Consider the following 13,056-nt stretch of genomic DNA (forward strand, 5'->3'; position numbering starts at 1 on the left):
GAACAGGGACACTAGAGTCAGGTTGCTTAGGTTTGAATCTCACTACGTACTGGCTATGCAACCTTAGAAAAGTCACTTAGGAGCGGCACCTGTGGCTCAAAGGAGTAGGGTGCAGGCCTCATATACAGGAGGTGATGGGTTCAAACCCAGCCCCAGCCAAAAAAAAAAAAAAAAAGAAAGAAAATTCACTTAATCTCTCTGCATCTCAGTTTCTTCATCTATAAAATGGTGATAATAATTATCACCTACCTCAGAGGGTTGCTGTGAAGATTAAATAAGTCAATGCCTATAGTGAGTGTTCACCAAGGATCATTATTTTTATCACTAGTATAATCTTCTGTGCCCACAAATTCTTTTATATTCTTCCCTTTAAGAGGTAGACAGCTGCCCTGTGGAGAGATCCACCTATGGAGGAACTGAAGCCTCCTGCTAACAGCTATGTGGGTGAGCAACCTGGGAAAGGGGTCCTGCCTTCAGGCGACTGTAGCCTAGATTGACATTGTGATTAAACCTCATAAAGGACTTCCAGCAAGTAGCCACAATTACCTACAATCACCCAGCTAAGCTCTTTATTGTTTCCTTTCTGTTTTTTTTTTTTTTTTTTTTTTTTTTTGAGACAGAGTATCATTTTGTTGCCTTCGGTAGAATGCTATGGTATCATAGTTTACAGCAATGTCAAACTCCTGGGCTCAGCCTCCCAAGTAGCTGGGACTACAGACTCCTGCCACAACACCTGGCTATTTTAGAGATGGGAGTTTTGCTCTTGCTCAGGCTGGTCTTGAACCTGTGAGCTCAGGTAATCCATGTGCCTCAGCCTCCCAGAGTTCTAGGATTACAGGTGTGAGCCACTGAGCCCAGCCTGTTTGTTTTTTTATGAAAGATGGAGTCTCACTCTATTGCCCTGGGTAGAATGCCATGGCATCATAGCTCACAGCAACCTCAGACTCTTGGGCTTGAGAAATCCTCTTGCCTTAATTTTCCGAGTAGCTGGGACTACAGGCATCCGCCACAATACCCTGCTATTTTTTCTATTTTTAGTAGGGATGGGATCTCTCTTGCTCAGGCTGGTCTAGAACTCCTAAGCTCAACCAATCCACCTACCTCAGCCTCTCAGAGTTCTAGGATTACAGGCACAAGCCACTGCACCCAGTCAGCTAAGCTGTTCTTGAATTGATGACCCATAGAAACAGAAATAATAACTGTTTATTGTTTTAAGATGTTAGGTTTTGGGGGTAGTTTGTAACACAGTAATAGATGACTAGTATTTTTCCTTCAAAATTTAGCTCAGGCCTCCCCTCCCTGAGGAAGGCTTCTCTGCTCTATGCTCAGTTTGGTGCCTCCAGATCTAGTTCTTCGTGTATAACAGTCTCTCTTTTTTTTTTTTTGAGACAGAGACTCAAGCTGTCCCCTGGGTAGAGTGCTATGGCATCACAGCTCACAGCAACCTCCAACTCCTGGGCTCAAGCGAGTCTCCTGCCTCAGCCTCCCAAGTAGCTGGGACCATAGGCGCCCGCCACATGCCCAGCTATTTTTTGGTTGCAGCCGTCATTGTTGCTTGGTGGGCCCAGGCTGTATTCGAACCTGCCACCTTAGGTGTATGTGGCTGGCGCCTTAGCCACTTGAGCCACAGGTGCCGAGCCCTGTATAACAGTCTCCATCCCATTCTCAATTCTTCTGAGGGCAGGGACCATTTCTGAGTCACACTGGCTTCCCTGCAGCCTGCATAGGACATTAGGGGAAAAGGTAGAGGGAAGAGGCTGAGTCACATCTGAAGACTTGAACTGAATAAGAGTCGGGCAGGCTACTCTCCTGTGGCAGGTTATATTTTCCAAAGATGGTTGCAATCATATTTCCCATCCCACATAAGCTTCTATAATACAGTATAAACTTGCCACTTCTCCCATCAAAAGAGGGTCTGTATGCCAGGCGAAGTGGCTCACGCCTATAATCTGCACTCCGGGAAGCTGAGGTGGGTGGACTGCTTGAGCTCACAAGTTCAAGACCAGGCTGAGCAAAAAGCAAAACCCCATCTCAACTAAAAATAGAAAAATTGAGGTAAGAGGATCACTTCAACCCAGGAGTTGGAGGTTGCTGTGAGCTATGATGCCATAGCACTCTACCTAGGGCAACAGATTGAGACCCTGTCTCAAAAAAAAAAAAAGAGAGCATGTATGTTCCTCCCCCATGAATTCTGGGGTGGGCTAATACTGCCTTAATCAATAGAGTACAGTGGATGTGACATTAGGTGACTTTGAGGCTAGGTTATAAAGAGTGATCCAGCTTCCATCTTGTTGGCTGGAACATTTGCTTTTGGAGCCCAAAGTTGCCATGTAAGATGTCCAGCTACCCTGAGGCTACCAAGCTCTGAGGAAGCCCAGGCCACATGGAGAAGCTGTGTGTAGGTACTTTGGGTGCCCCCCCCCCCCAGGTAAGGTCCCAGCAGATACACATTGTTCATGTCAGACATGTGAGTGAAGGAGCCTCAGGGTGATCCTACCTCCCAGCCACAGAGTAGTCCCAGCCAAGGTCCAAGATATCTTGGAGCAGACAGAAGCCATGCCCTCTATTCCCTCTCTGAATTCCTGATGCCACAGATTCCATGAGCACAATGAAGTGGTTGCTTTATTTATTTATTTATTTATTTATTTATTATTTTTTGAGACAGAGTCTCAAGCTGTTGCCCTCGGTAGAGTGCCGTGGCATCATAGCTCACAGCAACCTCAAACTCTTGGGCTTAAGGGATTCTCTTGCCTCTGCCTCCCAAGTAGCTGGGACTGCAGGCACCCACCACAATGCCTGGCTATTCTTTGTTGTTGTTGCAGTCATCATTGTTGTTTAGCTGGCCCAGGCTGGGTTCAAACCTGCAGCCTTGGTATATGTGGCTGGCGCCCTACCCAGTGAGCTTACGGGCACCACCCTAAAGTGGTTGCTTTAAATGGCTAAGATTTTAGGTAGTTTGTCATACCCTGCCTCTGCTCCCTTTGGTAACCTAGCTCTTCCACCAGGAGCTCAGCTCAGTCTTTCAGGCATCGATAACAGGAGGAAGAGTGGGAGTGAGGTGGGATGGACAGAAGGGAACACCCCTGAACACATTTTTAAGACTGTCACAAAAAAAAAAAAAAAAGGTAAAAAAACAAGATTGTCACCTTTCAGAGCTTGAGATTCATGGATGGCAGGACCAGACCGTATTTTTTTTTTCCCATTGTGCCTGGCTTCCTTGGGTAGAGTGCTATAGCACCATAGTTCATAGCAACCTCAAACTCTTGGGCTCAAGAAATCTTGCCTCAGCCTCCTGAGTAGCTGGGACTACAGGCTCCTGCCACCATGTTTGGCTAATTTTTCTGTTTTTAGTAGAGACGGGGTCTCACTCTTGCTCAGGGAGGAACTAAGGCAATCTTCCTGCCTAGGCCTCCCAGAGTGCTAGGATTGCAGGAATGAGTCACCACTCCTGGTTAGGGCTATACTTCTGAAGGGGCTGCAAGGCCTGGAACCTGCTCCCTTTATCTTGCTCGAAGGGTCAACATGCAGTGCTGGAGCTCCAGCAGTGGCTTGTCCCCCTGTCTAGCTTCTCTTGTGCTCTTTGGAGGCTGGGGCTGAAGGGATCATTCTTCTCCCATCTCCAAAAATAGAGCAAGAAGAGAAAGGCCGCACCATTCAGCCAAAGGATCTGAGGATTGGAAGCAGAATAGCAGGGAATGACAGCAGGGTCCTGTCTACTCCCTATGGCCTGGGGTATAGGCCACACAGCTGCTCTGCGACTTGGTGGCCAGAACCCTGAGTGGATTCCTCTGGCAGGCTGGCTTACCTTGAGGGCAGCTGGGCCAGCTGTTCCAGTTCCTGCTCCATATGTTCTTGCAACTCGCTGGGCCTCAGCAAGACCTGACAGATGGGGCAAATCGGGGCCTGGCTGTCAAACAATGCTGCTGCTTTCTTCTTACCTGGTAAGGAAAGAAGAGACAGACACATGAACTGGGCTAGCCCACAGAGGGAAACCCAGCATTCCTGTCCTCAACCTAAGTCTGCTGCTGCCCCCTATGGCTCTGTGGCCTGAAGAGGGGTGAGTCTTAGAGCTTGTGAGCATTACTCCTCTTTGCAGCTCCAGAGACTGTGCCTCCTTAGCAAGTTGCTCCATTCAGAAATCTACTGAGACACAGTCAATGCTCTGCAATCAAACTTCCATCCCTCTGTGTCATGCGTGTTTAATCATCCCACCCCTAGAATATCCAATGCACCCTCTGTCTTTCTCCTTTCCTCACTGCTTTCACTTTCCCCAGAGCTAGAGGATGAAAAGAAAAGGAGAAAGAGGACTCGTTTCTGCAGTCATTCAACAAACATTCTCTGGTGTCAGGCACCAGAGTAGAACAATGCAGAGCAGTGGGGACAGAGAATGAAATCAGGCCTAGTCCCTGTCTTTGAGGCCCTCGCAGTCTGAAAGACTCAGAAAGATGGAAAAGGAGCAGGTGACTTCTAGGGTAGCATTCTCTTGGTGTTCCTCACTTCTCCCCAGGACCTCTGTTCTCATTCCATGTGTTGGCTGACCTCATTCATTCTTTTTTTTTTTTTTTTTTTGAGACAGAGCCTCAAGCTGTCCCCCTGGGTAGAGTGCCGTGGCATCACAGCTCACAGCAACCTCCAACTCCTGGGCTCAAGCGAGTCTCCTGCCTCCGCCTCCCAAGTAGCTGGGACCACAGGCGCCCGCCACAACGCCCGGCTCTTTTTTTGGTTGCAGCCGTCATTGTTGTTTGGCAGGTCCGGGCTGGGGATTCGAACCCACCACCTTAGGTGTACGTGGCTGGCGCCTTAGCCGGTTGAGCTATAGGCACCGAGCCGACCTCATTCATTCTTAACGTACTTAATTCCCACCTGTGTCCTGCTGACAGCAGAATGTGCATTTCTATCCCACATCCCTCTTGTGTATGTGGGGGGGTTTTTTTTTAGAGACAGAGTCTTACTTTATTGCCCTCGGTAGAGTGCTCTGGCATCACAGCTCACAGCAACCTCCAACTCCTGGGCCTAGGCGATTCTCTTGCCTCAGCCTCCCAAGTAGCTGGGACCACAGGTGCCCACATCCTTCTTGTACTCTCTAGATTCCTATATCCAAACACCTAATGGACATCAATACCTGGATGTCCTATACAAATCTGAACCTCAAAATTAAGTTTTTCAACTCCTTCACCCCTTCCAAACCTGCTCTTCTTCAGCCCTACCCATTGCCCATTTCAGTGAACAATACTTTCTTTCTTTCTTTTTTTTTTTTTTTGAGACAGAGTCTCACTATGTCAGCCTCAGTAGAGTGCCCACAGCTCACAGCAACCTCCTACTCTTGGGCTTAAGCAATTCTCTTGGCTTAGCCTCCCAGGTAGCTGGGATTACAGGCCACAAGGCCTGGCCATTTTTGGGTTGCAGTTGTCATTGCAGGCTTGGACCAGGCTCGAACCCACCGGCTTCGGTGTATGTGGCTGGCGCCCTACTCACTGAGCTATAGGCACCGAGCCGTGAACAATACTTTCATCTACCAATCACTCTAATCACCCAAGCCTGTAACCTCAGCCTCATCTAAGCCCCTCCCTTGCCTTACCACTCTCCCACCTTCACTGAAGTGTCAAGTGTCAAGTCCCAGACATTTGGCTTTCAGGCTCTCCTTGTTCAAGTTTCACTACTTCCCACTTGGATTGGCCTCTTGTGAGTCTCACTGATTCTGGGCTTTGTCTCTCCAAAAGGGACCTTCAAATTGTGTACCCCAATGCATAGGCACATGAGGGCTAGCTGGGAGTCTGAATTGTATTCCAGACTCTGTCCTTGATAGCAACCAGAGCAAAACATGCTAGCAAGGACCTTGACGGTTCTAGTGAACCCCTCCTCCAGGGCTAAAACCCCCTCCATTGCCACTCTGCCCACCCTGAGCCATGAAATGTATCTGGATGTCCTGTATTTCCAAATGCTAAATCTAGCGGCCCTGCACCTGAGGAGGATCCCAGACCAGGCTGAGCACAGACCTATCTCCCCTTGATGTAATCATCTCTCAAGACTGAGGGTGATTACTGATGATGATGCGGCATCTGAGGCCTCAAAGAAAGTTGCATTTCATTCTGAGTGTGTGTTTTGAGGAGCAGAAAAAAGAGAAGGCTTAACCAAAGAAGTAAAATTTAAGTTGCACCTTAGAAGTTTACCAGGCATAGAGCAGAAGCAAATGAATGAGTAATGAATAAGTTGTAAGTTCTTTGTGGGCAGGGAATATTTCCTACCAATCTTTCCCCCCCCTTTTTGTATTTATAGATAATTTATTGCACATCTGGCACAGAGTAGATGCTCAATGATGAGGCAAGAAAGAGGAAAGGAGGAAGGGACAGAAGGAAGGTGGTAGGGAAATGCAGATTGTCCTAGAAGCCGGATAACTTGTGGGGCTGGGGTGCCAGGTGTGGCTTTACATGGGCCAGGGTGGGGTAGATATGGCTCCAATATATGTGGCTAGGTTTCTGAGGTGGGGAAGGTGTGTCTCAGGTGGCTGTGTCTCAGGTGCTTAGGGGACACCTGGAAGGCAGCTCTGAGTGAAAGAAGTGGGTGCGGCTCTGATCTGGGAGGTGGGAGATGAGGACTCCAGTCTCAGCCCTGCCCCTAACTTTACTTAGCCAGAGAATCTCAGACGTGAATGAGACCCTAGACATTCTCTAGGCCATTATCTTTATTTTACAGATAGGGAAACAAACTGAAGCTCAGAACTGGACACAGACCCTTGTATTTGGCTTTTGATCTCATGGCTTCATTTATTTATTTACTTGCAAACATTTATTAATATTTAACAATTCTTCTATATCAGGTATTATTCTAGGAAAAACTGGAGCTGAGAGATAAATAAAACATATTCTTGCCTCAAGAAGGCCCCAAATTAGTGGGATGCCCCCAGTCATGCAGGTAAGAACTGCTAGGGAGGCATGGACCAGAACTGTGGGAGGCCTTGGGGGTGCAGAGGAGGGCTGGGAGGACCCACAGGGGAGGGACTGCTCACAGGAGAGATGAAGGGAAAGTCAAGGACAGATCATCAAGGTGGGATCTCGGTTGTAAAGGCAGAAGAAAGAGGAGGATCTAGGATGTGGGGTGTGGGCTGAGGTGGAAATATCAGGGATTCAGCCTCCTTTAGCCAAGGACACCAAGTCTGGCTCTTAGGCTTCCTGGAGTCCAGATTCCTCTTTCTAAGTGCGGAGACCAGGCATTAAGCATTCCCATATACCTGCTCTCACTTCATCTGCTTTGCTGCCATGGGGATATTCTACTTTTCTTTTTTTTTTTTTTTTTTTGAGACAGAGCCTCAAGCTGTCCCCCTGGGCAGAGCGCCGTGGCATCACAGCTCACAGCAACCTCCAACTCCTGGGCTCAAGCGAGTCCCCTGCCTCCGCCTCCCAAGTAGCTGGGACCACAGGCGCCCGCCACAGCGCCCGGCTATTTTTTGGTTGCAGCCATCATTGTTGTTTGGCGGGTCCGGGCTGGGGATTCGAACCCGCCACCTTAGGTGTACGTGGCTGGCGCCTTAGCTGGTTGAGCTATAGGCACCGAGCCGATATTCTACTTTTCTGAGCTACCTCACTTTCCCTAGTGGACACTGGGTCCTCTTCCTGGCTCCCAACTTTAAGAATGGCACTGATAGGGATCAGCAGAGGGACCCTGCAGCCTTTGCTGTCCATCCCACCCCCTTTTTCTCAGGGGTTAGAATGGCAGGTGTCAGCATGGCCATGGGCTGCCTGTGTCCCCTCCCCCGCTGTGTTCCCTATAATTTTATATTGAGACCTGTGGTCATGACGTGGGTTTTACTGCACTAACGACATGGCCTGTCCAGGTTTAATGACAAAATCCATACTCTGGCCCTGGGCTTGCTCCTCGTTTGCATAATTCCCAGAATACAGCTCCCTGAAGCTTTTGACCTGGGCCATTACAGTGGCCATAAAATGGGCCATAAAACCGCTGGGGATGGCCAAGAGGAGGGGGCTGTGGTTTTGCTGAGGTGGAAATGAAGCCCCTCAACCCCCTGCTCTTCCCAGGCTTGGGAGGAGGCATCCTCTGGCTCTTCCCTTCCACAGTTCCCAGAATCTAGGAGTCAATGTTTGGCAAGGCCCTGGGAAGTCCTCATCCCAGTTGCCTATCTGAGGCAGGAATCCCTGCTCCAGTCCTGCAGGCAGCACTAGGGGTAGGCACCCTGAGCCCAACGGAGGCAGGCTGTAGGAGAGGATCCTTTCCCTGAGCATTCCTCTCTCCTGTCCAGGACATGCCCAGTCCCCCAGTAGCTGGCCACACCCTTTTGCCACAGGTGGGCCTAGGTCATCCAGACCCTGGTTGAATTCTGCCCCTCTTCAGGAGGTCTTGGCTCCTGCACGAGGAGCCAGGCTGAGCAGCATAGTGGGGAGATGCGGGAAGCATGCACGGAAGCACGAGGAGGGGACAGGGACTGGGACGGGCTGTCAGTGCTAAAGATGATGAATGGGGGAGGTGAGGCGGGAGGCCCAGTGTTATCGGCAGCGGATGGCGGGTGCGGGCGCTCGCTGTTCTGCTAATCCCCGGGCGCTGCCTCAGCCCTTGCACTGATAACGAGGAAATGGGACTGACAACAATTTTTAGCTGAGAGATTCTTCACCAAAATGCCAGGCGGCCGGAGGTCTGACAGCGCCTGATTGAGTGTGTGAGTGCGTTGGGGGAACGCCCGCAGCCCCCCCACTCCCATGCAAAGATGGATCGCTCATTCCGCCTCCCGTCCACATTCATTACCTCGCCGCCCTCCCCACCACCCCAGCGCGGCAGTACCTGCCACCTTCACTTCTGCTTGCTGCAGGTATCCTCCAAGCAGGGGGAGGGCAGGGAGGGGAGGAGGCCTGACCCTATCCTCAGCCTTACACGTGGAAACCTGAGCTCAAAAGTGACTCTGCAGAGGTAGGGTCTGAGGGTCAGGGCAACCAGTCATAGCCTGAAGGTGCTCTAGTTATAAGACCTCCAGAGGGTTCATTGCCCTCCCTGAGCTACTAGAATACCTTCCCCACCTGACAATAGCCAGGCTCCAAAAGGAGTGAAGAAGGATAGGCCTGCTGAGTAGACAGCAGAGGTCAAGGCAAAGCAGTCCTCTCCCTAGCCTGCCAGGCTCTTGCCAGTGCAGCCATGGCCTTGGGTACCTGGGGTCCTAGATCAGCCCTCTGCTGCCCTCGTCTGTTGGGAATCACTTGACCATTGGGAACAGGCCACTCAAGGCTGGCTTGGGGTGCTCTCTCTCTGCCATCTTCCATAGTGAAGGCTGGTATAGAATTGGACATATGAGGCCCAGGGTCTCAGTCAAAGGGAAAGCTTTCTTCTCAATCACTAACCCACATCTGACCTTGCTCCTCCCCACCACATGATTGCCTCTCCTGCTTGTCCTAGTTCTGTTCCACAGGAGTTCCATTCTTTCCTCTCTGCTCGTCCAAGTAGCAATCACCACCTTATCTTTTCTCTGCCAACCACAGAAGACATGTCTGGTGCCTGTTTGGGTGACAGTGAGGGTGACTGTAATGACAACAGCAATGGAGACTGGGACCTCAGAAAGTATATATGTGGGTACATGTGTGTGTTTGTGGTATGTACACATGTATATCCTCTTCCCTGAAATGGAAGGGCTTCCATTTCCTAGAGATCAAAATACAGAATAGAACGTCAAGTGGAATTCAGTGGAGTTACCTCTTACTAGCTGTGTGACCCTGAGCAAATAGCTTAACAGTCTGAGCTTCATTTCTCCTTTCATGAAACGAGGATCATAATATCTCATTCCCAGGACTTTTGTGAAGATATGATTAATTCAGGGCTGTGTACAAGTGAGGAGTCCTTATTGTCTCCAGCACACTACCACAGTTTGTTGTTTGTGCCTACATCTGCCCGGTCCGGACAACAGTCTTGCTCTGTATCTGGCTTTCTTCCCTGCTATGGCCAAGATCTTTTACCACTCGGTAGGTACCCAGAGTACAAGGAGTTTCTTCTTCCTATCTATTTATTGGTTTGTACATCATTGTGTCCATCTGTCTATCCATCTGTTTATCCATTATCTGACCAATGATGGCAACTGTTTATTAAGTCTCATTATGTAATATTAGGCAGTAGGTTAATATGCACATATTTTATCTCATTTGGTCCTTACGACAGTCCTGCAAGATAGACGTTATTATCTCCTCCATACTGATGAGGACAGTGGTGCTCAAAACAAGGCAGAAACAGATCCATAAAGTTCAGAGTAGGGATTTAAATCTAAGTCTGTCTTACTCCAAATCTAAACAATATCCAAGTACCTACCTATCCACATACCTAGCTAATGATTTGATACCATTCCACAGACATCTACTGGACTGCTATGGATTTGCCATTGTAGATGCATACAATAGATGCATTGTAGATGTAGACAATAATGAGTATGATGGAGACAGTCTCTGCCCTCACGAGCTTAGGACCTAACAGTGGATAGAAACATTAAACAGTTTCCCCCAGAATGGTCTTAGACAAAGAAAAGTACATGGAACCATGGGAGTATATCTTCTGGTATAGAAGGTGAAGGAAGTGACATTTAAGCAAAGGCCTGAAGGATAAGTGGGAACCAGTCAAGCAGTGATTGAGGGAAATGGTGTTCTAGGTAGAAAATAGCATGTTTGAAGGTACAGAAGGAAGATAGCCTAAGTGAAAAACTGAGAAAAGTCCAGTGTGGCTGGAACAGGAGTGAGGGGCAGAGCTTTGAGATACGATGATAGAGAGGCCACATCCTAGAGGGCTTTTTAACTATGTTAATGATTTTGGATATTATTTTTAACATACAATAAAAGGCCACCAAAGAGTTTCAAGCCAGAGAGTGACATATCAGACTTGTCTTTTAAAAAGATCATTCTAACTGCAAAGTAACAAATGGTCTAAGAGGCAAGAGCAGATGCAGGAGGATCGTTCATGAGGTCATCTCACTCAGGGAGAGACGACAGTGACTTGATCTAGCACGGTGATGATGGGGATGAAAAGAAGCGGATTGGACATGGGAGTTAAGACAGAAAGGAGGTAAGGACGACTCTAAGGCTTGAGTACCTGCTAGGTGGTAGACCATTTACCAACTTATGGACAGGACGAGGAGCGTGGGCTTGATGAGGAAGCAAATGAGTTCAGTTCAGAAGTACTTGGAGGAACTCTTAAGATAGCCATGTGAAAATGCCGAATAGGCAGCTAGAATTCTAGACCTGGGAGACACTGACATATAGGTAAGAATGAAAGTTCACCACCAGATCCTCTGTACCTAGAACAATGTCTAGCATATGGTAAATAATAAATACTTAATGAATTAATAAATGAGTAAAATTCAGAGATCACTTAGGGAGAATGTGTACAGTAAGATTCTGGAATAGACCCTTGATTAACTCTAACAGATAAAGGAAGTTTAAGTCATCAAAGACTAACAAGGAACAGCAGAGACGTAGGATCAAAACAAGGAAAGTGTGATGTCATGGAAGCCAAGAAAGAGTTTCAAGAAGGGCGGGAGTGCCATCAGAAGGGTCAAATGCTGCTAAGAGGTCGAGAACATAAGGCATGAAAAGTGTCCTGTCCACTCATTTTATCCATAGTACAATTGTCCAGCCTCCACGCCACCCATCCATCATACATCCAAACCACCTAATTTCTCATCCACTCTCCCCTTTTTCTCATTCCCTTCCTCCTTCTCTCCAGAAAACCATGATTGGCACCTCTGCTGAGTGTGGGACAGGAAGAGTTAACGCGCTGACAGACGGCATTTTTTACCTTCAGTCAATATGAACAAGGCCCCAAGACTATGATTCCAAACATCTGGATTTCATCAATATGTGATCTGTCATCGTATATTGGCATTCCCCAGTCCCCGCGCCAGAGCAATGCAGCTGGTTTTATTAATACGTCAAATACATTATCCGTGTAATACACTTGTCTGGCTGGGGCCTCCCGCTGGGGCGGGGCGGTGGATTTGAATGTATGATGAATCAGTTTGCATTACATGTTCGTAAGTCATCATTTGTCAGGATTAATAGGCATCCCTGGTCGAGGAGGTGGGGGTAGGGCGGGCAGGGGAGAGACGCGTATTTAGCTGTGGCCCGTACTTATCTGCTGATGCCCGGGGATGTTCTGAAAACAGCTGTGCACCCTCTTGCCCAGACCTCAGGATAATGGCTGGTGCTGAAGGTGCAGAGGTGACATTTTCAGCAGTCCCAGGGTCACTTGGAACCAAACAGGCCTATTTGTCTCTGCCTTGGGCTTGCCAAACAACCAAAAAGGATATTGCAGGGGCCTAGTGCGTAAGCTGGCTAACTCATACTCATCCTTTAGGACTCAGTGCAGGACTTTTTCCCCAGATAGCTTCCCTTGACTGTGTTAGGTGCCTCCTCTGTGTTCCCAGAGCCTCTTGTGCTACTTCTATCAGGGCACTTGTCACACAGAATTATTGTTGTCTGTGTCTGTCACTTTTTTTCTTTTTGAGACAGAGTCTCACTTTGTTGCCTGGGGTAGAGTGCCATGGCATCATAGCTCACAGCAACCTCAAACTCTTGGGCTTAAGCAATCCTCTTGCCTCAGCCTCTTGAGTAGCTGGGACTACAGGTGCCAGTCACAAAACCCAGCTATTTTTAGAGACAAGGTCTTGCTTTTGCTCATGCTGGTCTTGAACTCCTGAGCTCAAGCAATCCATCCACCTTGGCCTCCCAGTGTGGTAGGATTACAGGTCTGCAGGACCTATCACCCTGTTTAGATTGCAAATTTCTTTCTTTCTTTTCTTTTTTTTTTTTTTAAGAGACAGAGTCTCACTTTGTTGCCCTCTGTAGAGTGCTATGGCATCACAGCTCACAGCAACCTCCAGGTCTTGGGCTTAGGCGATTCTCTTGCCTCAGCCTCCGGGGTAGCTGGGACTATAGGCGCCTGCCACAACACCTGGCTATTTTTTTTGTTGCAGTTTGGCCAGGGTTGGGTTTGAACCTGCTCCCCTTGGTATATGGGGCTGGCGCCCTACTCACAGGCACCACCCAGATTGTAAATTTCTTTCTTTCTTTTTTTTTTTTT

The 13,056-nt window shown here is 48.5% G+C and overlaps 1 protein-coding gene across 3 annotated transcripts in view; it reads right to left on the reverse strand.

Moving 5' to 3' along the window:
- Positions 1 to 13,056, reverse strand: part of RNF220 (ring finger protein 220) — a 248,544-nt gene that overhangs the window by 37,913 nt on the left and 197,575 nt on the right. For all 3 annotated transcript variants that reach the window (XM_003801196.3, XM_012812339.2, XM_012812340.2), the window contains one exon: positions 3,806 to 3,938. In XM_003801196.3, the coding sequence (XP_003801244.1) occupies positions 3,806 to 3,938 (133 nt within the window). The remainder of the gene's footprint in view (positions 1 to 3,805; positions 3,939 to 13,056) is intronic.

This window comes from Otolemur garnettii, unplaced genomic scaffold (genome assembly GCF_000181295.1).
Source record: "Otolemur garnettii isolate 467f Iridium unplaced genomic scaffold, OtoGar3 scaffold00202, whole genome shotgun sequence".
NCBI classification, from domain to species: domain Eukaryota; kingdom Metazoa; phylum Chordata; class Mammalia; order Primates; family Galagidae; genus Otolemur; species Otolemur garnettii.